This window comes from Pongo abelii, chromosome 6 (assembly GCF_028885655.2).
Source record: "Pongo abelii isolate AG06213 chromosome 6, NHGRI_mPonAbe1-v2.0_pri, whole genome shotgun sequence".
NCBI classification, from domain to species: domain Eukaryota; kingdom Metazoa; phylum Chordata; class Mammalia; order Primates; family Hominidae; genus Pongo; species Pongo abelii.
Genome location: NC_071991.2, coordinates 52,793,222 through 52,819,202, shown reverse-complemented (window position 1 = coordinate 52,819,202; position 25,981 = coordinate 52,793,222). Strand labels below are relative to the sequence as shown.

The window sequence follows — 25,981 nt, the reverse complement described above, 5'->3', positions numbered from 1 at the left end:
GGAACAAATATTTCTACAGAGTAAAACACAGGGTTAAATTATCATAAGGTAATGAATCAATCACACCAATCAAGGGATCTACAGATTTGCATTATTACAGGGCACAGTTTTAAAGGGGTCTGCTTTATTTTTATTTAGGGTACCTTAATTTCACTGCAACAAACAAATGCAGTTAAAATCATTCATCACGGAAAGTTGTAAGGGGTGACATATGGTGTTTTTGAGATGTTTCCCAGTGTACAGTCCCATATCAGTAGGCCAATCTGTCTCTTTACTTCATCCACCATTAAGACTTAGCCCCAAGCCTGGTACTGGGGAGGAGGAGGCTGTAAGAGAGGAGAAGTAGAAAGGCAGAGATGCAGCTTTTCTAGCAGGGGAGATGACAGGGCAAAGAGAAACCAGAGCAGAAAAGGCAAGGGTGAGACCTGAGTGTCCTCCTCTTCTCTCTCTGGAGGAATATCCGCCCAAAAAACGGAAGCTCTACACCAAAGTGAACTCAGTGGCCAGTAGAGTTAGGTAAAGGGAGGCTAAGTTTTAGCTTTGCCAGGTTGTCTGTAGGCTCTTTGTGGTTTGGACAGGCCCCACAGGCTCCCACAAGCTCCTGAAGCCAAATCTCAGAAGTTACCTGGGATTGTGACTGAGAGTTAGTCCTGGAGGTTTCCATGGGGACAAAGTGGCTACGGGCTAAAGGCTGGACCATCTGATCCTGAACCACATAAAAATCAAAACCAGACCATCCTCAGGGCCTAAAGCACTGCCATAGGAGGAGTGAAAAGGGGCTGGGAGGGAAATAAAGGCAGCAAGGGGAATCAGATCACACCTGCCAGCAGAGCCACACAAACCAGACACCATCTTGGTGAGCTGCAGGGTGCCAGAGGAGACTTCTGAACCAATGAGCATTTTACCGCAAGAAACTAAATCATCAGGAAAAAAAAGTATCATCCAAACGGTAAGTTCATATCTGACTTTAAATGTAGAGTTTCTCCCTAGTTCCCCTTAAAGTGGGGGCTCCAGAGGAAGACTAGTTCAACTAAAAAGGAAATTTTTTCATTTTCTCACACATCTTGGGGTATTGACAAAGTTGCAGCCCTGTTACACGGGTATTTCTCACATTAGGGCTGACAATCTATAAAGTACATTTTCTGAATAGTAACTCTTCATTCCCTACTAATTCACAAGAATAAACCCTCTATCCTCCAATAAGCCAAGTCAAGAAATTTCAGTGAAGAAAGGAATATGGGCCAGGTGTGATGGCTCATGCCTGTGATCCCAGCACTCTGGGAGGTCGAGGTGGGTGGATCACTTGAGGCCAGAAGTTCAAGACCAGCCTGGCCAACATGGTGAAACCCCATCTCTACTAAAAATACAAAAATTAGCTGGGCGTGAGGCTGAGGCACGAGAATCACTTGAACCCAGGAGACAGAGGTTATGGTGAGCTGAGATCACACCACAGCACTCCAGCCTGGGTGACAGAGCAATACTCTGTCAAAAGAAAGAAAGAAAAAAAGAAAAGAAGAGAAAAGAGAGAGAAAAGGAGGGAGGGAGGGAGGGAGGGAGGGAGGGAAGAAGGAATATGACGGGAGAAAGCCCCTGGCTAGCTGACTTCTGCAAACCACTGCCTATATTTTAGGCTTCCAAAGTCTGCAATGCATTTTCAACAGCATTACTCTTGCTGCCCTCTCTCCCAACCAGGAATTTCTCTAATGCCTGAGATGGACTTAATTTATACTTTCAGCTCCTAGAATTACACCACCCTTTTCATAGGAGGTTCGTGAGCTAAACCATAAAAAATGAATTGGGCTGCAAAACCACAACCCATTCATTCAATCAACAAATACACCTGAAGCATCTATGATATACCAGGCAATCCAGGCAGTGGGTCCCTGCCACCCAGAAAAATTTGTATCTAATGCAAAATACGAATAAGAATAATGTGGGATGTGCTACCATGGGCCAGTGGTAGTGTCCAGACAGCACATGGATAGGAGGTTGGGCAGCCCAGTTGTGGAGATATCCGAGAGAGTACAGAGCATCCTTGACCTTGGGCTACACCCGTGATCTCACTGCCAGTCTCCTCTACTCTACTGCTCCCACCCTCATAGCTTATTGGTGCTACCTTCACATTTCAAATACTCTATTGAAAATCTCTTCCCTATAAGTCTACAGGTTGTGTACAATGAAGTTATTGCTTATGCAATTGAAGACGAGAAGTGCATTCACCTTGCACCCCATACTGACCCCCAGGGGTACTTTGGTCCAAGCTGATCTCAAATCTTCACACTTCCTTCCTTTATTTAGAGAGAATTTCAGGGATTCCCTGCATATTTTGGGTCTTTATGTGGGCTGGAACAGCAGTTCCTGTTGCTAATTAGGAAACATAGAGAAGTTTATCCACACTTCACACTGGCAGGGTGAGTTAGGTGGAAGCTCCAGAAGGAGTGTCCCGCTCCTCCTCCCAACCCAACAGCACTGAAAGCTTCCTGAGGGTTATTCTAGGATGAATAACTCACACTTTGTAAAATGTGCTGCTAAAATTTATTGTGATTGAGGCATATGCTGAGGGGTTGAGGACACCTCAGATGAGCTACATTCCTGGGGGTGGAAGCCTGGATTTCTCAACGGCCCGAGAAGAATGTGCTCTGGTTGGAAAAAGGATGCATTCTCTAGGGGGAGTCAGCCCTGGAGACAAGCCCACTGGCTAGGAGCCAGGTGTGTCCCTCAGCAGACCTTCTGTATGGAGGTCAACATTTGTGAACCTTTCTTGGACAATGAAAACAATCATATTTTGAGTATAATTACAATTTTCTCCTTCTGTTGTAGTTTCTCTAATCTCAATGCTTCCACAAAATCCCCTGTAAGACAATAAAAGTACAAGATACTAAAGAAAATTGTGACTTGCCCCATGTTCCCTCCCACTAGAGCCCATAGGGAAGATACAGCATCAAATATAAAATTAAATTTAGAGAGACTGGCCCAGAATATCCAGGCCAGTAGCATTAGAGCTATGCTCCCCGCGCCAAGCTAGAAGTGATGCACCAGCAGAGAACCACAGTGTGATGGAAGACTGTGGTCTTCCTAGAAGCAGATGTCAAGACAGGATTAGACATACAAGAAATGCAGTGGAGTAAAATCTGTAAAAACAAATGAGTAAAAAGCTGAGCGAGGCTGAGAAAGCCATCAGACCTGGATGCAGGTCTGAATCCCAGTAAAAGAAAGTTGGGTGGCAGTGTCTGAGACTGTACTGCAGCTCTAAAGAAAGTTCAGCAAGGCCGTTAGTGAGTCTGAACACCAAAGTCACCATCAGAGGAGTTCCAGGTCTCCCAGGAACAGCTGACCTTAGGGTCCCTGCCATGCTCAGTCATTGCCAATGGGTTCCTCTGGGATGCACAGCCTCGGCCATCACAGGGATAAATTCCCCCACACACAAGCTAGGAGGCCATGGGTCAAGTTCACTTTCTGTGATCAGAGATATGAAAGGTATATTCTCACGGCCACCACAGAGATAAGCCCTCCCTTCCCAAACTACCAGTGAGAGGACCAACAAGAATGCAAGAGGAATGATGTCTACCTCATATATACTTGGTCATTTTTTAACACTGGAAGATCTGTCTCTGAAAACTTACAAAGACAGACCTAAATATTGTCTTTATGTGAAGCCAAGGTTGCAATAAAAACTTCTCTAGGCTTTAAAAATTCTCAGAATTCATTCTTTCATTTTTCCCCTTGGCAAATGATTTGGATTTGCAAAGACTAAAGGTGAAAAATTAACTCCAGGAAGGCAACACTAAGTCAGGAGAGTAGGTGTCCCCAGAAGTTTCCAATGGGTAAGCAACACTCAGTGATAGAAAAATATGTGTGACCAGACTTCCTATGAGCTAATTGGGAATTTTAACCCATGACTCATCCCAGGGCGGGGCCGAAGCTCCAGGGGACACTACCCCACACCATGCCATATCATCAGCCAGATTGCACATTTCCTGAAAGTAATCAAGTCAGAAACTGACATTTTGGCAGCAGCTCCTAGTGGAAAAATGACTGCCAAAAGCCAAAATGAGGATGAGTTCAACGATTTAATTCTGCATGGAAAACGCAATCCATTAAATGGGATCTGACAAGGCCTTAATCTCATCCGTAGCTGAGGGTGTTGGCTCAATGCAATTCTGCTCTCTGGAACATATTCTTAGTAAGCTATCTATAGAATCTAGAAAGCCTTTGCCAAAGCCCAAATAAGTCCATCCTAAGTGGGAAGAGAAGCTCACCAAACCCCCACTGACTCTGTAGGGAGTAAGCACACGATTCTTCCAAGTGCAAAATTATCAAAACCTGGCAACTCAACCTGTGTTGGGAGTCGCATGATTCAAAGCAAAGTAACTGAGATGGGCAATGCACTGAGTGGCTTCAGAATTTCCACCACTGCCCAAGGAGGTGGGGCCCACAGCCAGCATCACTCACAAAGCATCCATAGGGCTCATATTCCCTGGCTGGGGCCCGTTGCATAACCCAGTCACAAAAGAAAGAGTTGGGGGTGTAGAGGATCAATCTTCTCCCAAACAGGGTTTTAAAAACTGAGTGAGAAAGAATTAGAGGCTGTCACCTTCTTTGGCCCACTTAATCCTAACAGCAGCCCCCAAAGCCCATTATTTTACTGTTTGCATGTGAAAAATGAGGAAAGAGAACAAAAGCATTACTCAAATCATGTAGTTTAAAAGATTGTTTGCAAATTCATACTTGTGGGATTCCAAAGCCCATGTCTCACCACTCTGAAGGTGGTGGTCCTCAGACTATTGCATCAGTTGCAGCTTGTTAGAAATGCAGATTCACAGGCTGCACCCCAGACCTACCGAATCAGGATCTGCATTTAACAGGATTCCCCAAGGAATTCATTTAGACATAAGGTTTGAGAAGCAGTGCCTTCAATGGCTTCTATCCAAAAGGGTAGGTGGATTGAAAACATAAGTCTAGACTAGAAAAAGATTTAGTGCAATAGAATAGGGCCAGTCTTATAGGATATATAAAATGTGTATCAAAATATAACTCAAACTATATATCCAAAGTGCACACTCGAATTAGTATAACCAATCACACCATATCTTTTTTCACCAACAACAAATCCAGAGACATGAAGTCCAAGGTTATGTGGTGCTAGTAGAATACGCTGAAGGAGCATGGCTGTAGAGCTAGGTGGACTTGGTTGAAATCTCCAGCTCTGCCACCTGCTGGGTGACTTTGGGCAAGCTGCTTGATCTCTCTGAGCCTCAGTTTCCTGACCTGTACAACTGGGATAACAATACTCAACTTGCAGGCGTTTTGAGGGGATTAAATGAGCAAATGAATGCACAGTCCTCGGGACATAGCAGATGCTCAATAAATATTGGTTTCTCTTACTTGTGGTACCATCTGAGCCAGGTCCCTCCCACCTCTGGGAATGTGTATACCAGAGGCTGGGGAGAGAAACCTCTCTCAGCAGCCAGCTCTTTCCTGTTCTCTTGGGTCCTCTAGTGGCAGGTATTGAGATTCCTGTCACTAATCAGACTGGATGGACTTGTCTGTCTTCCTTGGCCCCAGGTTCAATTTATTCTCTATTCTCTTTTAAGAAAAGCCTGAGCAGAGCAACAGGTTTAAAGGGATAAAATGTGAGAAATAAGGAAAGAGGCACCCAAGGTGAGTTCCCAGGAGTGTCTATTTTCCAGGCACTGAAGTCTTTTTCTTTATTTATTGTTTCCACTTTCTTCTTTTCAAAAATCTCAGGTTTTGAAAACAGACCTTTCATGCCACAAGTTTAGTGAGCTTTCAGGGCCCACAGTGTCTGCACGTGGAGCCACAAAACCCATGTTTGATCCTATTTAACTTTGTATGTGTAGGCTCAAGGGCATGTAAGGATTCCAGTGAGTGCTGAGCACGAATACAAAATTAATACTTACTGAGCTCATTCTGGGTACTGGACACTGTGCTTGGCTCATTCACATGCGTTATCTCCTTTAAATCCTCTCCAAACCCCAGGAAGGGGGTCTCTTTATCCCCATTTCAAAGATTTTAAAACAGGCCGGAACAGGTGAGTAAGTTTGTTCTCACACTGCTATAAAGAAATACCTGAAACTAGGTAATTTATAAAGGAAAGAGGTTTAATTGACTCACAGTTCCACATGGCTAGGGAGGCCTCAGGAAACTTACAATCACGGCAGAAGGTGAAGAGGAAATAAGGACCTTCTTCACATAACAGCAGGAAAGAGAAGAGTAAGCAGGGGAAATGCCAGAAGCTTATAAAACCATCAGATCTTGTGAGAACTCACTCACTATCACAAGAACAGCATGGGGGAAATGCCCCCATAAGCCAATCACCTCCCATCAGATTCTTTCCTTGACACATGGGATTACAATTCAAGATAAGATTTGAGTGGGGACACAGACCGAAACCATATCAATAGGTAAGTGACCTGCTCAAATTAACATAGCAAAATACTCTCGAGTTCAAAGGGATCCTAAATCTCATCTAGTGCAGTGGTTCTCCAGGTATGATCCTGGACTAGCAGCATCAGTATAACCTGAAGCTTGTTAGAGAACAACATCCTTGGGCCCCACCTAGATCTGGGATGAGCCCAACAATCTGTTTTAACAATCCCCCCAGGTGATTGTGATGCACACTCAAGTTTGAATCATCAGACCACTCTTCAAGTCCAACCTTAGTATGACAGTTAAGAAAACAGAGGTTTTGCCACCAAAAAAAAAAAAAGACATTATGCAAAGCGGTGGATATGTTATTTAGCTTGATTTAATCATTTTGCAACGTACACATACAACAAAACACCATATTATTTTACATTGTAAATGATATACAAATTTTATTTGTCAATTATGCCTTTATAAAGCTGGGGAGTTGGGTGTGGGGGGAGAAAAAAACAGAGGTTTGAAGAGATGAAGCAATTCGCCGGGGGCAATAGAGTTGGAACTGAAACCCAGTACAGCCACTATCAGAAGTCAAATTTTCGCACCTGGATAGCTTAAAATGTTCCTTTCTTGGAGAGTAAAAACTAAAGCCGTTGGTACAACTGAGCACTAAACTGTGTTGCCTTCCAGCAATATTGGCTGGGATCTGAACCTGGGCAGCCACGAGGAGACCTCAAGCCCTGGAAGCATCCTCCCAAGACTCTGCTAAATTGTCTGCTCCAATACACAGAGTATTTGCCTCATCAGCACTGCCCAGCCAGGAAGGGGATAAGAGGGAAGACTGTCAGGGACCATATCCAGAGTTCAGATGGCGTTTGCACGAACCTCAACTATCGACACACAACCCCTGGGGAAGAAAGGTGGTGCCTTCATTTTCCAAAATCTTTATTTCTAAGTCAGTGTGTCAAATTCTCACTTTCAGCTATACCCTCTGGCATTATTAGTAACTGACATTAATCCAGTGACAATCCAGAGTGTTTGCAGACCATACTTAGGGATGGCAGCCTGATTGGAAGACAAGGCCCAGGGACATGTCTTGAAGCTGCATTTGAATCACAAGCATGCTTTTTATGTGAGTTTATAGATGATATACTTATTTGGGGTGGGGTGATAAAGTAAGACTTAAAGTCTGCCCAAGCTACTCCTTGCTGCTGCATTGGAGACCAGCAATCTACCAGCAATTTTTTATAGGCTTTCTCTCTCCAAGCCAGTTTCTTTATCTCTAAAATGGACAGAATCCTTGAGTTGTTTGGGCTAAGCCTGGCAAATAAGAACAGCTATTGCTGATGTAACAGGGAGCCTGGTGGAGACTGAAACATAAAAATATTTGAAATTTTTTTGAAAAACACCCATCATTGATAAATTTACAAACACTTCATATGTTTGGAAACAGAAAGTAGAATTTAGCTTTAGAGTAGACTGTCCCTTTGCTCTGAAAAGAACTACTTAAATGAAAATACTAAATGCAAATATTAAACAAGTGCACACATTTTGTCCTGGTAGTAGCTTGTATATATTTGCATCCACCTTGCAGAGAGCTAGAAAAGATTTCCGGGAAAGGTGGAATTAAGTATCTAACCCCTTCCTTTTGAGAATCAACATTATTAGAATATGTCTGAGAAAAATTGTGGTTGTGCTGAGGCCAAGTATCAGGAAAAGACAACAGAAGCCACAGAGAGGAGACATCACAAGGAAGAGGTAATCTAGGTTGGTGACAACAATGCCTAATTTCACTGAGGTCAGAAAGTCCATGCTCAACATGAGACCTCATTTCCCTAGTAAGGGAAAAAAGGCATAGCAGGATAAGCGATGATTCTTGAACCACTGTCAATAAGGCTGGGGGTCCTTGGGAATAGTGAGGGACAAGAACCCCAAGAAAAGACTGGACCTCCTGATAATTTGGCACATTGGGTTTATTGACATTGTCATTTGCATCTTGTTTGGTAAGAGCTGATGACCATATTTCATGGCCCTAAACTCCAAATGCCCTCCAAGTATGACCAAGGAAAAAGAGAACGAAGTAATCAAAGCTATCACTAACGCTTATTGTGGTACCACTCAATGGTAATGACCCTACAGAGGAGCTGTAGGGTAACCTTGTTCTGCTCTGATTTATTCATTGATAAATAAACTCTTCCCATACCTGAGTACTTTACTTATAGTAATTTATGCACAACAAATCTCATAGCTGATCATGCCACCACAGTTAAGGACAATTGCAGAAGAGAATATTTACCATTTAGCACTGTCATCAAAATCAACCATCTTCTTTAGAAGAAAGGATAGTTACAGAATAGTACACAGTTGTATTAAGGGTACCAATAAATAAATAAATAAATAAATAAATGCTAATGGATTTCTTGTCTCAATTGCTAAAGGGTTGGCATATACCTGCATGCACCTGCTGTCTTCTTCCTACAGCACCAAGTGTTACAAGGAAACAGAAATAAGTCCCGATATTCAATTTATAACTTAATCTCTTTCAGAAACCAAGACACTGCTACATGTTACAACTAACAGACCAAATGACACTCATGGGCATCAATATTAAAGCTCATGAGCTCTCTATTAAAGAGCACCAGGAGAATGCAAACAAAACGGATGATGGTAATGGAGTTTGGTGAGCAAATAAGATGTTCTTTTCATGAGAGTAACTCTTTGCCTGTTCACTGAAGAAGATGATGACCCTGGTTTGGGGTGGAAGGAGTAGTTATAAGAAACCTTAGGAGAAGGGATTGACTCCATAAGAAATGCTCCAAGGTGAGAACACATAGACAGAGAAAGCAATTCATGGTCCTCTCTTTCACCACAGTCACTTGCTGAGAATTGCAGGTTCATAAGACGTATTCTCTCTAGGTGAGTGGGTTTTATTTTATTCAAAACCTTATGATGCAATAACCAAGCCCTTAGTAGGCATAAAAACAGCATTTGCCTGCAATTCTTGTTTCACCAATGCACTCATCACACTGTATAAAGAAATCCAAACCCCTATTTATCACTCCTTTCAGAAATCATCTATAATTCAATCAACACTAAGAACCTTCACACAATGAAATGGCTCTCACTGAGCAATTCCGCATATCACCTGGATACAAAAGAGAGTACATTTTTCAAATATATTTCATGGAACTCCAAGAGCTGTCTGAATTGTTTACGGGGAGAGAAAAACGAGGTTTATATGTTCTGCTAACCATGTGGAGAGTATGAAAGTCTATAGTGGAAAGAAAAGTGAAAGAAGTAAAATTGACATAACAGGAAGAAAGGAGGGGCAGAAGGCAATCTGGGAAAATGATTGAGTCTTAATTTCTGATACCAGTAGTACTGTAAATACACTGTTTCAAATGTGAGTCTGAAAGACCCATTTGGGGAAAAAAAATCACCTTTTTTACACCACATTCATACCCAGATTGACTTTTATTTAATACGGGTGAGAAGGTAAGGGATGGAGTTATAATGAAAATGGAGTACAATACCAAAAGAAAATAGGAGACCTTGCAGGAAGATGCAAGGCTAAACGATGAACTAGAACAGAGTAAACAGCCACCTGGGAAACATGAGAAAATTCTCGCTTCATTTCCATCAGCAGCAGCTCTTACATCTTTTACAACTGGAAACCTTCCCCCAGCAAGAGACTCTAAATACACAGGGCTGAATTAATTCCCTACACGTGCTTTTTCTCTATGCCCTTATCTGGATGCGTCATCCTCCTTTGAAGCAAAAGACTCATTAATCCAATTCAAATTGCCAACATCAGTAAATCCTTTGCCTCAGCATTTAAATGCCAATACCAATTAAATACCGACAGCAACTTAACTACTGATAAGATCTTCACTACATTCAGGAAATCCAGCCAGAAGTCCAGCTAGCATTGATTCCAACCCTCCTTCATCAATTCTAATTTACTCAGTGCAAAGAAATAAAGTAATTTGCTGGCCACACTGACTATACATCTTACTGGATTGAAACAACTCCACAAGCAAATAAGAAGGCACACATTGAGTTGCAATCCACCAAACCTGAAGGATGTCTTCACCAAGACTTCTGGGCTATCCAGCTGTGGCAATTCATCAGCTAGGATTTCCTCTGGGGGTCGAGGATCATGGACAATTGTTGGCCGTGGCTTCTCCTTGACATTCCCTGTGAGCCCGTCGATGAGGGAGTTCCACAGACAGTTCTGTGACTTAGACCCTGAGGCATGGGGAAAAGAGAGATGCAGGTGAATCATCCACCAGTTGACTCCATGTCCTGCCTTCCCCAACTCAGGATCTTCCAAAGCAGAGCAGGGAAATTTATATATTTCTCACCGTCTCCGCCAACATTAGAGAGTTGTAACCAGGAATTTTTACATTTATATGCAGAAAATAGGCTACCACTCTGAGTATTTTGACACAAAGCTAAGTTATTGGATACATCTTGTCTCATTGCAGTAGTGATCAGCCCAAACTCCTGACAGAGCCACAGATATCTATTTAGATGTTTAGTCAGCAGTTGGAAATATATAAAGCACTACCATTTTAGGGAACTGTGAGGTGTTCAAACACAAGTCTCCCCTATAAACTCAGCTTGCTGAAGCCCAAGACTCCATACTATGGAGACACCCACCCCAAAGAGGGTACCACCTTTAAGAACTCGAACTCACCATCAACAGGTTGATTCTTCTACAATATCAAGACCCAGGAAAATTACATGTAGTTTATGCATGTAAAACTTCAAACATGTGAGATAAATGTTAAAGGTGGGCATCAAGTAGAAGTGGTGTCTACAAAAGGAGAGCCTGATCTACCAGGTGATCAAGATCAAACTCAACAGTGAGAAGTTGTGCTGATAGTGTGTGCCCTTGATATGATGTCATGAAAATGTCACTTTTTCATGTGTATTTCAAACGTGTGTATTAGGCATGTTTCTAGCTTCCATAAACTTCATGCTGTAACATCTGCCCTACATGCATGTGCCCAACACAGCTAGTTCTGGACAACCCAATAGTATGCCTGAGTCACCTGACCTTGGCCTCCTGCCTCCCTTGTCGCCCCACTCTCCCCCAACCCCCAACTCCTCAGGGGAAGTCCTCCTTCCAGGGGTATGCTTTTAAAACACAAATCAGCCAATCCAGAGTCCACACCCCAACTACCTCCCTTATAGGACTTTCTCACCCCTGGCCACTGTCCACTGGACCTAATCACCCCAGGGCCTGGTACCAGGCAACTAGGTATTAGGCAGCCCCTAGGCTCCAGCCCCCTGAAGTCATTCAAACTAGCCAGTCCCAACCCTGCTTACCCTGCCTTGCCTGTTCCTTCTTGCAGAAACCACAACAAAGATTCCTGCCCACAATGTCCCACCCCACTTCTGACTGACACCAGTGCTTCCCCAGATGGCTCCGTAACATGACATGGAAGCCCTCTCCTGGGAACTGTGGGTAACAAATTCTTTTTACAATGGCATTTGTCTCCTTATCTGTTGACCTTACCATACCTAAACAGTAATAAAACTTTTTAAATAATCAGTCTAAAACACCCAGTCTAGCCATGGAGAAAACATTAGATAAACCACTTGAAGAACCTGTGACAGAACACCTGACCAGTGCTCTTCAAAACAGTCAAAGGTACCAAATACTGCTGAGCCTCCATATCCATGGGTTCCATGGATTCAAACAACTAAAGAAGGAAAATATTCAGAAAAAAAAAAATCTGTAGTGAACATGCACAGACTTTTTTTGTCATTATTCCCTAAATAATACAATAACTATTTACTTAATATTATTACTTATTATAATTAAAATTAAATTATTAAAATTAATATTTTAATAAATTTTTATTATTTTAACAAAATTAAATTATTAAAATTGTTATTGAAATTATTATTTTACTTAATATTATTATATTATTCCCTAAACAATACAATAACTATTTACTTCACATTTACATTGTATTAGGTATTACAAGTTACCCAGAAGTGATTTAAAGTATATGGGAGGATGTGCATAAATTATATGACAATACTACATCATTTTATATCAGGCACTTGAACCTCTGTGCATTTTGTTACCTGAGGTAACCAATCCCCTTGGAAATAGAGGGTCTAGCGTATAAGGAAAGTCTGAAAAACTATCACAGCCAAGAGGAGCCTAAAGACATGATGACTAAATGTAATGTGGCATCCTAGATGGGATCGTGGAACAGAAAAAGGACATTCAATTAAAAACTAAAGAAATCTGAATACTGTGTGGAGGTTAGCTGCTCAGAATGTACAGATATTTGTTCATTAACTGTTACAAATGTACCATGCTAATGTAAGAGGTTAATAATACAGGAAACTGGGTGTAGGCTGTATGAGATCTCTATATTATCTTTGCAATTTTTCTGTAAATCTAAAACTGTTCTAAAATAAAAATTCATAAAAATAAAAGTAAATAAACATCATAAATAAATCATGTATAATTAATTAAATAACTATTATTTTAAAAGTCTATGAGCAAAAAATTTTTTAAGTAGAGCCTGAAGACATTACCATTACCATTAACCAATTGCCATTGGCTTGTGCTGGTTATGTCTACCCAGATAAAAGAAAAATTTTGTCTTTGCACAAAGACACTGTCAGGTTGAGTGAACAGGCAACCTATAGAATGGGAGAACATTTTTGCAATCTACTCATCTGACAAAGGTCTAATATCCAGAATTTACAAGGAACTTAAACAAATTTACAAGAAAAAAACAAACAACCCCATCAAAAAATGGGCAAAGGATATGAACAGACACTTCTCCAAAGAAGACATTTACATGGCCACCAAACATATTGAATAAAAGCTCTACACCACTGATCATTAGAGAAATGCAAATCAAAACCACAATGAGATACCATCTCATGCCTGTCAGAATGGCAATTATTAAAAAGTCAAGAAGCAGTCAGGCACAGTGGCTCATGCCTGTAATCCCACCACCTTGGGAGGCCAAGGCAGGTGGATCACCTGAGGTCAGGAGTTCAGGACCAGCCTGACCAACATGGAGAAACCCCATCGCTACTAAAAATACAAAATTAGCCAGGCATGGTGGTGCATGGCTGTAATCCCAGCTACTTGGGAGTCTGAGCCAGGAGAATCGCTTGAACCCAGGATGCAGAGGTTGCAGTGAGCCGAGATGGTGCCATTGCACTCCAGCCTGGGCAACAAGAGCAAAACTCCATCTTTTAAAAAAAAAAAAAAGTCAAGAAGAAATAGATTCTGGCAAGGCTGTGGAGAAATAGGAACACTTTTACACTGTTGGTTGGAGTGTAAATTAGTTCAACCATTGTGAAAGACAGTGCGGCAATTCCTTAAGGATCTACAAACAGAAATATACCATTTGACCCAGCAATCCCATTACTGGGTATATACCCAAAGGAATATAAATCACTTTACTATATAGACACATGCACACATATGTTTATTGCAGCACTATTTACAACAGCAAAGACATGGAGCCAACCCAAATGCCCATCAATGATAGACTGGATAAAGAAAAATGTAGCATATATACACCATGGAATACTATGCAGCCGCAAAAATGAGAATGAGATCATATCCTTTGCAGGGACATGGGTGGAGCTGGAAGCTATCATTCTCAGCAAACTAACACAGGAACAGAAAACCAAACACTGCATCTTCTCATTCATGAGTGGGAGTTGAACAGTGAGAACACATGGACATAGGGAGGAGAACAACACACACCAGAGCCTGTTGAGGGGTGGGGTTTAGGGGAGGGAACTTAAAGGATGGGTCAATAGGTGCAGCAAACCACCATGGCACACGTATACCTATGTAACAAACCTGCACATTCTGTAAATGTATAGCAGAACTTAAAGTAAAATAAAAATAGAATAAAGTAACAATAAATCAAAATTAAAAATTAAAAAAAAACACTGTCAGATCACTAAGCCATGCACCACAGAGCTGTGCCTATGCAAAATACTGCATTTTTCTAATTCACACAAAGGCTCCTTATGGGGCATAAGGGATGGGCATGAAGGAGTGAGAAGCAGTGCTAGCTAACACACACCATGTACATGGGATAGGCAGATAGAGAATGGATTTGTGTGCACATGAGAATTCCTCCCTGAGACCTTGGCCAGCCACCTGCAGCCCACCACAGAAGAAATCACCCTGGCTTGTTGTGCCAGAAGGACAGCTCTGCCAGGAAGATTGAAAGAACCTCACACACAAGAGGGAGTGCCTCACATGGATTCCTGAGCCTACAAGCAAGGACACCCATGGGTCAGCAAACAGCTCTTTCAATGCCCATGCCATAACTGACCTCCGTTGGGGTGTCCATCCAAACTGCTTGTGTCTATCAAGAGAAAATTAAAGTACATCAGTGGAAGGAAACAGATTCATCAAACCCCTGAAACACAAGACAGCTCTTTTTGTTTTTTAAAGGCCCTACACATATATCTTAATAAGATCTGGTCCTATTAATGAAGTCTGGTTCTGCATTAATGAAGATCAGTTCTATGTTAATGAAGGTCTGGTTCTGGGAAGAAGAACAAGAACAGCAGCCTGTTTTCTTAAACCTGATATAAATGAAGGCCTTACAAAAAAGTTCCTGCACATCCCACTTTATTCCTTCATTTTTTTCATTCAGTAAACACATATTGAATTCCCTCAATGTGCCAGGTTTCATTCTTGGCCCTAGAAATGGAAAGATGAATGAGACTGGTTCCCAAGGGAACCCACAAGCAATCACAATAAACTGGCAATGCACCATAACTGAGGGGCAAACAGAGGGCTATGGGACCCAAAGGAGAGCTCACCCACTCTGCCTCAGGGCCCTGGGGAAAACCACACAGAGAACATGACATCGGATATGGTCTAAAGCATGAGACACTCTTCAGCCGGTGGAAAAGAGGGGAAAACAATCAGTGCAGACAGCATACACAAAGGCTCAGAGGCGTAACAAAGCAGCTCCTGAGGCTGGGACGAAGCCACAGGGGCAGTGTCCAGAGATCGGGTCAGAGGCTGGTTGGGCCATTTGCAAAGTGCCTTGAATAAAATGCTACTCATTTAAGAATTTATCCTCCAAGCAATCAAAAGAAATAAAAAGAAAAGAAAGATTTTTGAGCAAGGTTGTGGTGACACAGCTGTACCTGTATTTCAGAAAGGAGACTAGTGTGCTGTGGAGCAGTGACTTATGAGGAATGGCAGGCCCATAGGAAGAGCTCCTGAATCCATAGGGTGCCATGCATTTAACTGTGGGTGAAATTACGTCTTACCCATAAATATGTAACTAATATTTAAATATATATAGATGTGATTAATAAAACTACAAATTCATCTAAAACTATTAATGAATTCATAAGAGTTTTTTCACCGTTTTCTCAGTCAATGAATCAGAAGGATCATAACACCCAAGCCACCTCTACATTAAGGGCTCCCAAATGAAAATGTGATACCTCCAAAGTACCAGCCCCCACAAAGACACACATTGATGAGTTTAAAAGAAGACTGTGGTTGAAGAGATGACTAGGATTCACTCAACACTCACTCTCAACTCCCCTCTCACTTGCCTTCGTCTTCTAAAAAGGCTAGAAAACAATATATAGGGGTACATAGGAGATATCATAGGTTCACAGTTCCAGACCACTGCAGTAAAGCAAATATCACAATATAATGAGTCACACACATTTTTTTGGTTTCCCCAATGCATATAAAAATTATGTTTACACTGTAGTCTATTAAGTGTGCAATAGCATTTTGTCTAAAAACACAATATACATATCTTAACTCTAAAATGCTTTATTGCTGAAATAAAAAATGCCAACAATCATCTGAGCCTTCAAGGAGATATAATCTTTTTGCTGGTGGAGAATCTTGCCTCAGCATTGATGGCTGCTGACTGATCAGGGTGGTGTTGCTAAAGGTTGGGGTAGCTGTGACAGTTTCTTAAAATAAAACTCTACCATCCCTGCACTCAAGTAGCTTTGAAGAGGCAGAAAAACACAAGGCAGCTGCTAATTGATTTAGACTAGAGCCAGTCTTTGGAAAACTGAATTCGTTTTCCCTAGCCCTCTCCTTAATCCCCTCCATAAACAATTTTCCAATCCATCAAAGTGTTTGAAATTGACCAAAAACTTTCATGAGTGTCCTATCTATCTCACCCATTTGAATTGTCTTCACTTTTCACTATCTTGGAACTACTTTACAATACTGTAAATTGGAGAAAACTAATAGCAACACAAATGAATCTTGTCCAGAGAAATGTAAATTGTGTCCCATGGAATGCAATTAATTATGGCCCTGTAGATATTGATGAGTCTTGCCAGTTTCACATTCATTAAGTAAATTTCAGCATACCTGATGGATTTACATATTTTTCTGCTCTTTGGATTTTCTTCCAAACTAGTTGTAACATCTTACTGGTTTATTCATCAATGTGTTGAATAAGATCTTTGACACATGTTCACTTTGTACTTGTGTGAATTTTCAAAAAATTATCCTTTAACAGTACCAAAGTCCTCATGCTGCTCCCCTTTGAGAAGTCTCTTGTAGTTAGCCTAACTACATCTGAATTAACTATAGTACATTTATGTAATGGATTGCTATGACGCTGACTAATATCCCAAAGCAAAAGATCTCTATAAGCTGATAAGGAGTGATTTCCAAGATCCATTATAAGTGAAAAAAAAAGCATGAGTCTATTTATATTATGCTCCCTCTTGAATAAGAAACAAGGGAAAATATATTTGTTTATTTTTGCAAAAGACAAAGAAAACAGGACCAGAAACAATGAAAATTACCCACAAAGGATGAGTCAGGAATAAGTAAGACAGATTGGAGATGAAAGACTTCACATTTGTATATAGTTTTTACTTTTGAATAATGTAAATGTTTTAATATTCAAATATCTAGTTAACAAAAAAATTTAAAAATCCTAAAATTGAATAGAAACAGAAACGAACCTAACTGTATGTGATATTAGTAACATAATTATAATGGAAAATAATAATTAATTTAAATATTTTATGAATACAGTACCCCTACTGTATATCATTAGAGAGACCAATTCTAAATATGCATACACACGTACTCACACACACACAGCAGAGAAATCTTGAACCTCCCTGAGTAGGTTTGCTGTTGTTGGTAATCATAAAGGAGCAGTTCTAAACTATATCATATATACTGTAGGACAGAGCAAATAAGCAGCCATAATGAGGGTGTTAGGAACCACAGCTCTTATTCCAGGAGACAGAAAATACAAACAGACAATAGAAGAAGGTAAAGAAGCCTGTTGTGTTAGATTTGAACTAGAACTATCAGTGTGAACTCATGATTACATATTCAGCAGGCTCTGAAGAGATGTTTGCTGAATGAACTCATAAATGATAGACTATTTTTCAAAAAGTAAAAAAACTTGAAGGCAAAAGGTGAGTAATAATAATATTAACAATTTTAAGTAAAAAACGTGTCACAGGAAACACTCTAAGAAAGACGAACAAAGAACACTGCCATGTGCAGAGAAAAAAGGCCTTGCTCAGCCCATGCTGAACTGCATCCAACATAAGGTCTTGACCAAGTTTCTTTTTGGAAAGTAGATTCTGAGACAAGGGCTTGTGGCAAGTTTTTTCTTTTGGAAGTGATTCCAGGAGGCAGGAGAGGAGAACAGGGAGCGTAAATTAGGGAGTAACAAGGGAAAACCAAGACACAGGTGCAATGTCAAGTCGTCATCCCATGGGTGTATTCACCATGTTTCTAGCATCTGTAAACTTGACGCTGTAACATCTGCCCTATGTGCATATGCCAGACATGCCTGGTTCCAGACAACCCAATAATAATATGTGTGAGTCACCTTGCCCCTGCACCTCCTCATGCAGTAGTCCTCTTCCCAGGGGTGTGCCTTTCAAATACAAACCAACCGACCCAGAGTCTGCACCCCCAACCACCGCCCTTATAGAGCTTTTGTGTTCCTGGCCACTATCCATCTGCCTTAATTACCCCAAGACCACTGACATTATCCAACCAGCCAATCCTAAATCAGCTTACCCTGCCTCACTCACTGCTCCCTGAACCACATTGAGGCTCTTGCCCACAGCAGCCTGATCCCCCTCTGCCCGGTGACCAGCCCCAGTGCTTCCCTGTATGGCCCCCATGGTATGATGTGCCCCTTCTCTTGGAATCTGTGAGTGTAACACTATCTTTTCAATGTCAGTCACCTCCTGATCTGTTGGCCTTACTGTACTTAATAATAAACCCTATCAAGACAGGGTACCTGGGGCTGGGTTCTATGGGGATCACAGAGAAGGTGGGGAGCATGCTCAGAATTATCCCCCTGAGGAATCGAAGAGGGAGCATTTATCTGCAGGCTCTCATCCCCCATGGTCAAAGTAACTCCACAGGGAATTAATTTTCTAGCCCTTTGGGGTCTACCCACACATAAGTATGGGGCAATTCCCACATAATCTGGGTGGAAATTAAGAGAAATTAAGCTGGAGCTTAAAAATAGGACCAAGAGGAGGTGAAGCCAGGCCAAAGAGGTGCCCAGGATACAGGGTATCCACACAGCTTTTCTGTGCTAGAAAATACAGCCAGAATCTAATCTGCTACTCGTTCCTGCCTTAGAAGGATCACCATGGGCCTCTGCCATGGCTCACCTCAACTCAATCTAGTGAGTCTTTTGGAGTAAGTACTCTCCTCTGTGAACTCTGAGAGAGTGGAAAAGAACCCTTCCTCTGACTCTTCACAAACGTGGGCAGAAGACTCTTCAGGGGCACTGGAAAGGTCTGCTCTGACAAAATGAAAAATAAAAATTCCCCTGCTCTGATTTATTTTAAGCTGATGTTGAAAGCATGAAATGTTTCTGACTAAATAGAGCCAAAAATACACAAACAGATAGAGTCACACAGGTCTTTCTCAAGAATATCAAAAACCCCATGAGGGAAATCGTAGGTAAACTAAGCCTTCAGGGCACCAAAAATAATGCAGCTCAGGTGCAAGAGGTGAGCATCTCCCTTCAACCCACTCCATCTCATCAGCTTCTCCTTACTCCCCTCCCCAACCTTCTCTTTCCTCTCTTCTTTGACTTGTTCCTGACTCTCATTCAATGCCTATTACATTCTCCTTTCCTCTTACCTCCCCTCTGTCCCTGCCATAAATCCTCTCCCTTCTCTTCACAAAGACAACTTTTCATGGACCCATAAACCCTCTAGACTGGTTATAAATCCTCCAGACTGGCAGCATCTGTACCACTGAGCTCATCAAGAGAGCAGGGGCTCAGATTCAGATGTAGCAAACATTTGTTCAGTACTTGCTGTGTGCTGGGCTTCACCTGTGTTAGCCTACTGAATCATCAGCCCTTCAAAGTAAGTATTATGGAAACTATTGAACCCTGGGACACTAAGTCTCCAAGAAATCAAATAACCTAGATTACAGAGTTAGAAAACAGATTACTTTGACCCAAAATTCTCATTCTCCTAATCCAAGGCTCTGTGTGATACATCACACTGTGTTTATGACTTTATTACAGAGCAAATAAACAGACGCTTAGTGTAGATCACGCAGAACATCCTGCATTTCTGAATAGGAAACAGACAATTTTTTACATACGAAACAGGATTTGCCTTTTTTTTTTTCTTTTTTTTTTTTTTTGGATTCTCACTCTGTCACCCAGGCTGGAGTGCAGTGGCATGATCTCAGCTCACTGCAACCTCCGCCTCCCAGGTCCTCAGCCTCCTGAGCAGCTGAGACTACAGACGTCCGCCACCATGCCCAGCTAATTTTTGTATTTTTAGTAGAGACGGCATTTCCCCATGTTGGCCAGGCTGGTCTCAAACTCCTGACCTCATGATCCGCCTGCCTCAGCCTCCCAAAGTGCTAGGACTACAGGCCTGACTTACTGTCTTGCATGCGGCAGTTTGCAGCTTCCTTTAACAAAGGAAGTTCGGGGTGCAGGGGAGGATAAATAATGCCAGGTGAATTTAATGGGCTGAGAAAAGACAAGAAAGCAAGAAAATTAGATAAGAAGAATCTAAATCAGAAATAACTACAGATTCATTTTGTGGTGTGCCTAAGAGTGGCAGCTTGATAAACTGCTAGTAAGAGGAGCCCAAGGTGATGTGGTAATCCCATTTAAATCTGACAAGTGACTTATCAACTCAGTTCTGTATAAGAATACTCAAAGATTATGCTGCCAGAAAGCTGAAAATTTAGAGTCCTGAGAAGCACAGGGAAAGAAAGACTTAATTCTCTGTAAAGGGAAGGAAAAACATTACTGAAAACCTTCAATGGTTCTCAAAATATCTGTGACATAGGTTTGTAGTCTTCCTCTCCTTTTGAGAAATAAAACCCCTAAAATTCTCAGTGGGTAGGAAATTTGGGGCTGGGATACATAGGAATCAGGAATGAATGGAGTAAAGCCCAGATGAAGAAGTTTATGCTCACTAAAACAAAACAATAATGATGGTACAAAAAATAAAGTACCAATAATGTTTTGAATATCTTAAATCAGTCACCTAGATACTGTTTTGTTATTTTCAATATAGTAGTTATTGGTTTTAGGAACTTTTCAGGAATTCTGTCTCCTGCAATTGCAAAAAGATTTGAGAATTTAACTCCTTATCATACACATCAGGGGTGGGGAAAAGGACACCCCCATCAAAATATAAGAATCAAATTTGATCTGTGATGATACATTCTAAATTCCCAAAGACATTAGGGTTTATTTCTGAGTTATCTTGTTAGATTAACCTGTTTTACTAAATCCCCAGTATAACAGGATTAAGAGGTGTGGCCTTTGGGAGGTGATTGGGTCATGAGGGATTCATGGAAGGAGTCTGGTTCCCTTTTGTCCCTTCCATCATGTGAGGACACAGCGCTCCTCCCCTCAGAGGACACAGCAACAAGGCACCATCTTGGAAGCAGAAATCAGGCCCTCAACAGACACTGAATCTGCCAGCCCCTTGATCTTGGATATGCATTCTCCAGAACTGTGAGAAATAAATTTCTGTTTTTTATAAATTACCCAGTCTCAGGTATTTTATTATAGCAACACAAATGGCATAAGACACTTGGCAGATATAAGTGCAGAATTTTCCAAAAACATATACCTCTGGCATTTGTGTTTAAGTTAAATGCTATGTGGAATTGTAATATAACTGGCTCTCTGGAGTCATAAAAGTCACACACACTTGCTGCTTTCTGAAAGTTACATTGGAGAGAGGATTTAGAAATTATGAAGAATGGACTGTGTCCCATCTTTTTTATCTGCAAGACACAAAGCGTAGGAAAATAATTCAACAGACTCAGAAAACAATAGCCAGAAGTAATGAGGAGAAACCCCTAAAATTGTCACAGAAACTTTAAGGATTGAAACTGGATGTGAAAAGAAGATTTGAAACAATCTTATATAGATCTTAAAGGGAAAGTCTACATGATATCAGGATCACATATAAAAAACTTATATGCACCCAATATAGAAGAAAACCAGATTCATAAAGCAAGTCCTTTAAGACCTACAAAGAGACTTAGACTCCCACACAATAATAATGGGAGACTTTAACACCCTACTGTCAACATTAGACAGATCAACGAGACAGAAAGTTACCAAGGATATTCAGGAACTGAACTCATCTCTGCACCAAGTGGACCTAATAGACATCTACAGAACTCTCCACCCCAAATCAATAGAATACACATTCTTCTCAGCACCACACCACACCTATTCCAAAATTGACCACACAGTTGGAAGTAAAGCACTCCTCAGCAAATGTTAAAGAACAGAAATTATAACAAACTGTCTCTCACACCACAGTGCAATCAAACTAGAACTCAGGATTAAGAAACTCACTCAAAACTGCTCACCTACATGGAAACTGAACAACCTGCTCCTGAATGACTACTGGGTACATAACAAAATGAAGGCAGAAATAAAGATGTTCTTTGAAACCAACGAGAACAAAGACACAACATACCAGAATCTCTGGGACACATTCAAAGCAGCGCGTAGAGTGAAATTTATAGCACTAAATGCCCACAAGAGAATGCAGGAAAGATCCAAAATTGACACCCTAACATCACAATTAAAAGAACTAGAGAAGCAAGAGGAAACACATTCAAAAGCTAGCAGAAGGCAAGAAATAACTAAAATCAGAGCAGAACTGAAGGAAATAGAGACACAAAAAACTCTTCAAAAAAATCAATCAATCCAGGAGCTGGTTTTTTGAAAAGATCAACAAAATTGATAGACCGCTAGCAAGACTAATAAAGAAGAAAAGAGAGAAAAATCAAATAGACGCAATAAAAAATGATAAAGGGGATATCACCACCGATCCCACAGAAATACAAACTACCATCAGAGAATACTACAAACACCTCTACGCAAATAAACTAGAAAATCTAGAAGAAATGGATAAATTCCTCGACACATACACCCTCCCAAGACTAAACCTGGAAGAAGTTGAATCTCTGAATAGACCAATAACAGGATCTGAAATTGTGGCAATAATTAATAGCTTACCAACCAAAAAAAGTACAGGACCAGATGGATTCACAGCTGAATTCTACCAGAGGTACAAGGAGGAGCTGGTACCATTCCTTCTGAAACTATTCCATTCAATAGAAAAAGAGGAATCCTCCCTAACTCATTTTATGAGGCCAGCATTATCCTGATAGCAAAGCCTGGCAGAGACACAACAAACAAAGAGAATTTTAGACCAATATGCCTGATGAACATCGATGCAAAAATCCTCAGTAAAATACTGGCAAACCGAATCCAGTAGCACATCAAACAGCTTATCCACCATGATCAAGTGGGCTTCATCCCTGGGATGCAAGGCCGGTTCAACATACGCAAATAAATAAACGTAATCCAGCACATAAACAGAAGCAACAATAAAACAGAGATATAGATCAATGGAACAGAACAGAGCCCTCAGAAATAATACCGCATATCTACAACTATCTGATCTTTGACAAACCTGAGAAAAACAAGCAATGGGGAAAGGATTCCCTATTTAATAAATGGTGCTGGGAAAATGGGCTAGCCATATGTAGAAAGTTGAAACTGGATCCCTTCCTTACACCTTATACAAAAATTAATTCAAGATGAATTAAAGACTTAAATGTTAGACCTAAAACCATAAAAACCCTAGAAGAAAACCTAGGCAATACCATTCAGGACATAGGCATGGGCAAGGACTTCATGTCTAAAACACCAAAAGCAATGGCAACAAAAGCCAAAATTGACAAACAGAATCTAATTAAACTAAAGAGCTTCTGCACAGCAAAAGAAACTACCATCAGAGTGAACAGGCAACTTACAGAATGGGAGAAAATTTTTGCAATCTACTCATCTGACAAAGGACTAATATCCAGAATCTACAATGAACTCAAACAAATTAACAAGAAAAAAACAACCCCATCAAAAAGTGGGTGAAGGATATGAACAGACACTTCTCAAAAGAAGACATTTATGCAGCCAGTAGACACATGAAAAAATGCTCATCATCACTGGCCATCAGAGAAATGCAAATCAAAACCACAATGAGACACCATCTCACACCAGTTAGAATGGTGATCATTAAAGTCAGTAAACAACAGGTGCTGGAGAGGATGTGGAGAAATGGGAACACTTTTACACTGTTGGTGAGACTGTAAACTAGTTCAACCATTGTGGAAGTCAGTGTGGAGATTCCTCAGGGATCTACAACTAGAAATACCATTTGACCCAGCCATCCCATTACTGGGTGTATACCCAAAGGATTATAAAACATGCTGCTATAAAGACACATGCACACATGTTTATTGCAGCACTATTCACAATAGCAAAGACTTGGAACCAACCCAAATGTCCAACAATGATAGATTGGATTAAGAAAATGTGGCACATATACACCATGGAATACTGTGCAGCCATAAAAAATGACGAGTTCATGTCCTTTGTAGGGACATGATGAAGCTGGAAACCATCATTCTCAGCAAACTTTTGCAAGGACAAAGAACCAAACGCTGCATGTTCTCACTCATAGGTGGGAATTGAACAATGAGAACTCATGGACACAGGAAGGGGAACATCACACACTGGGGCCTGTTGTGGGGGAGGGGGAGGGGGAGGGATAGCATTAGGAGATATACCTAATGTTAAATGAAGAGTTAATGGGTGCAGCACACCAACATGGCACATGTATACATATGTAACAAACCTGCACGTTGTGCACATGTACCCTAAAACTTAAAGAAGAATAAAAAATAAAATAAAATAAACAACTTCTTGGCCGGCGCAGTGGCTCATGCCTGTAATCCCAACACTTTGGGAGGCCGAGGCGGGTGGATCACCTGAGGTCAGGAGTTCGAGACCAGCCTGACCAACGTGGAGAAACCCTGTCTCTACTAAAAATACAAAATTAGCTGGGCATGGTGGTGAATGCCTGTAATCCCAGCTACTCAGGAGGCTGAGGCAGGATAATCGCTTGAACCCGGGAGGCAGAGGTTCTGGTGAGTCAAGATCGCGCCATTGCACTCCAGCCTGGGCAACAAGAGCGAAACTCCGTCCCAAAAAAAAAAAAAAAAAAAAAGAAAAGAAAAACAACTTCTTAATGCAGGAGAATCGCTTGAACCCGGGAGGCGAAGGTTGCTGTGAGCTGAGATAGTGCCATTGCACTCCAGCCTGGGCAACAAGAGCAAAATTCTGTCTCAAAAAAAAAAAAAAAAAATTCTTAATAGTAAAGCCAACTTGCATTACTCAGATAGGTTCTATTTGGTCATGTTATATTGTTACTAGAATATACTTACAGATTTGCACTGCCAGTAATTCTATTCCTCACCTTTGGTTTCCATTCTAGCCTTTAGTTTCTTCTTTTACGTTGTTTTTATCCTGGGAATAGTCTATTCCCCAATATTTGAATAAAATTGCCTATAAAACTCCTGGAATCCAAATTATTTTTAGCAAAGTAATTATTTCACAAATTTTTAAAAGTCTTTGTTATTGCTGCATTCATCTTACCTATTTCTTTTGGAATATTTTCCTTTACAATTGCCATTTTGCAGAGATATTCAAATTTGTTTCCATAAATTTATTTGCATCTTCTGTTTTAATCTTCATCTACATATTAATATTTTTGAGTATTTATTTGCTTATTTTCTTCTCTACTTTCTAGAGCTCTTCTTTCCAATATGATGGCTATTAGTCACATGTGGCAATTTAAATTTGGAATAACTAAAATTTAATAAAATTAAAAATCCACTTCTTTAGTCTCACTAGCACATTTCAATGTTCAATAGACACATGACTAGTAGCTGCTGTATTGCATAGCACCAACAGAATTTTCCAACATTACAGCAAGTTTCACTGGACCGTGCTAGTCTAGAGATTTGTTAATTTCTTGCCTTTTTAAAGCGGTAGTTCTTGAATTTAGAAACTCTGCTGCTTTCCCATTTCTAATTCATTTGTCTTTGCTTTTAGATTTGATATTTTCATTCCCCTACTTTCAATAGATTAGTCTTCCACTTTTTTCCCTGATTTGTTTTTTAAATCAGAGAATTTCTATCTATGGTTTTGGCTACATGTCACCCGTTTGACAT

At 40.8% G+C, this 25,981-nt stretch overlaps 1 protein-coding gene across 7 annotated transcripts in view; it reads right to left on the bottom strand.

The window, feature by feature from the left end:
- The window catches only part of PDE1C (phosphodiesterase 1C), a 558,870-nt gene that overhangs the window by 418,808 nt on the left and 114,081 nt on the right, over positions 1-25,981 (bottom strand). For all 7 annotated transcript variants that reach the window (XM_054558853.1, XM_024249266.2, XM_054558851.2 and 4 more), the window contains one exon: positions 10,461-10,632. In XM_054558853.1, coding sequence (XP_054414828.1) covers positions 10,461-10,632 — 172 coding nt within the window. The remainder of the gene's footprint in view (positions 1-10,460; positions 10,633-25,981) is intronic.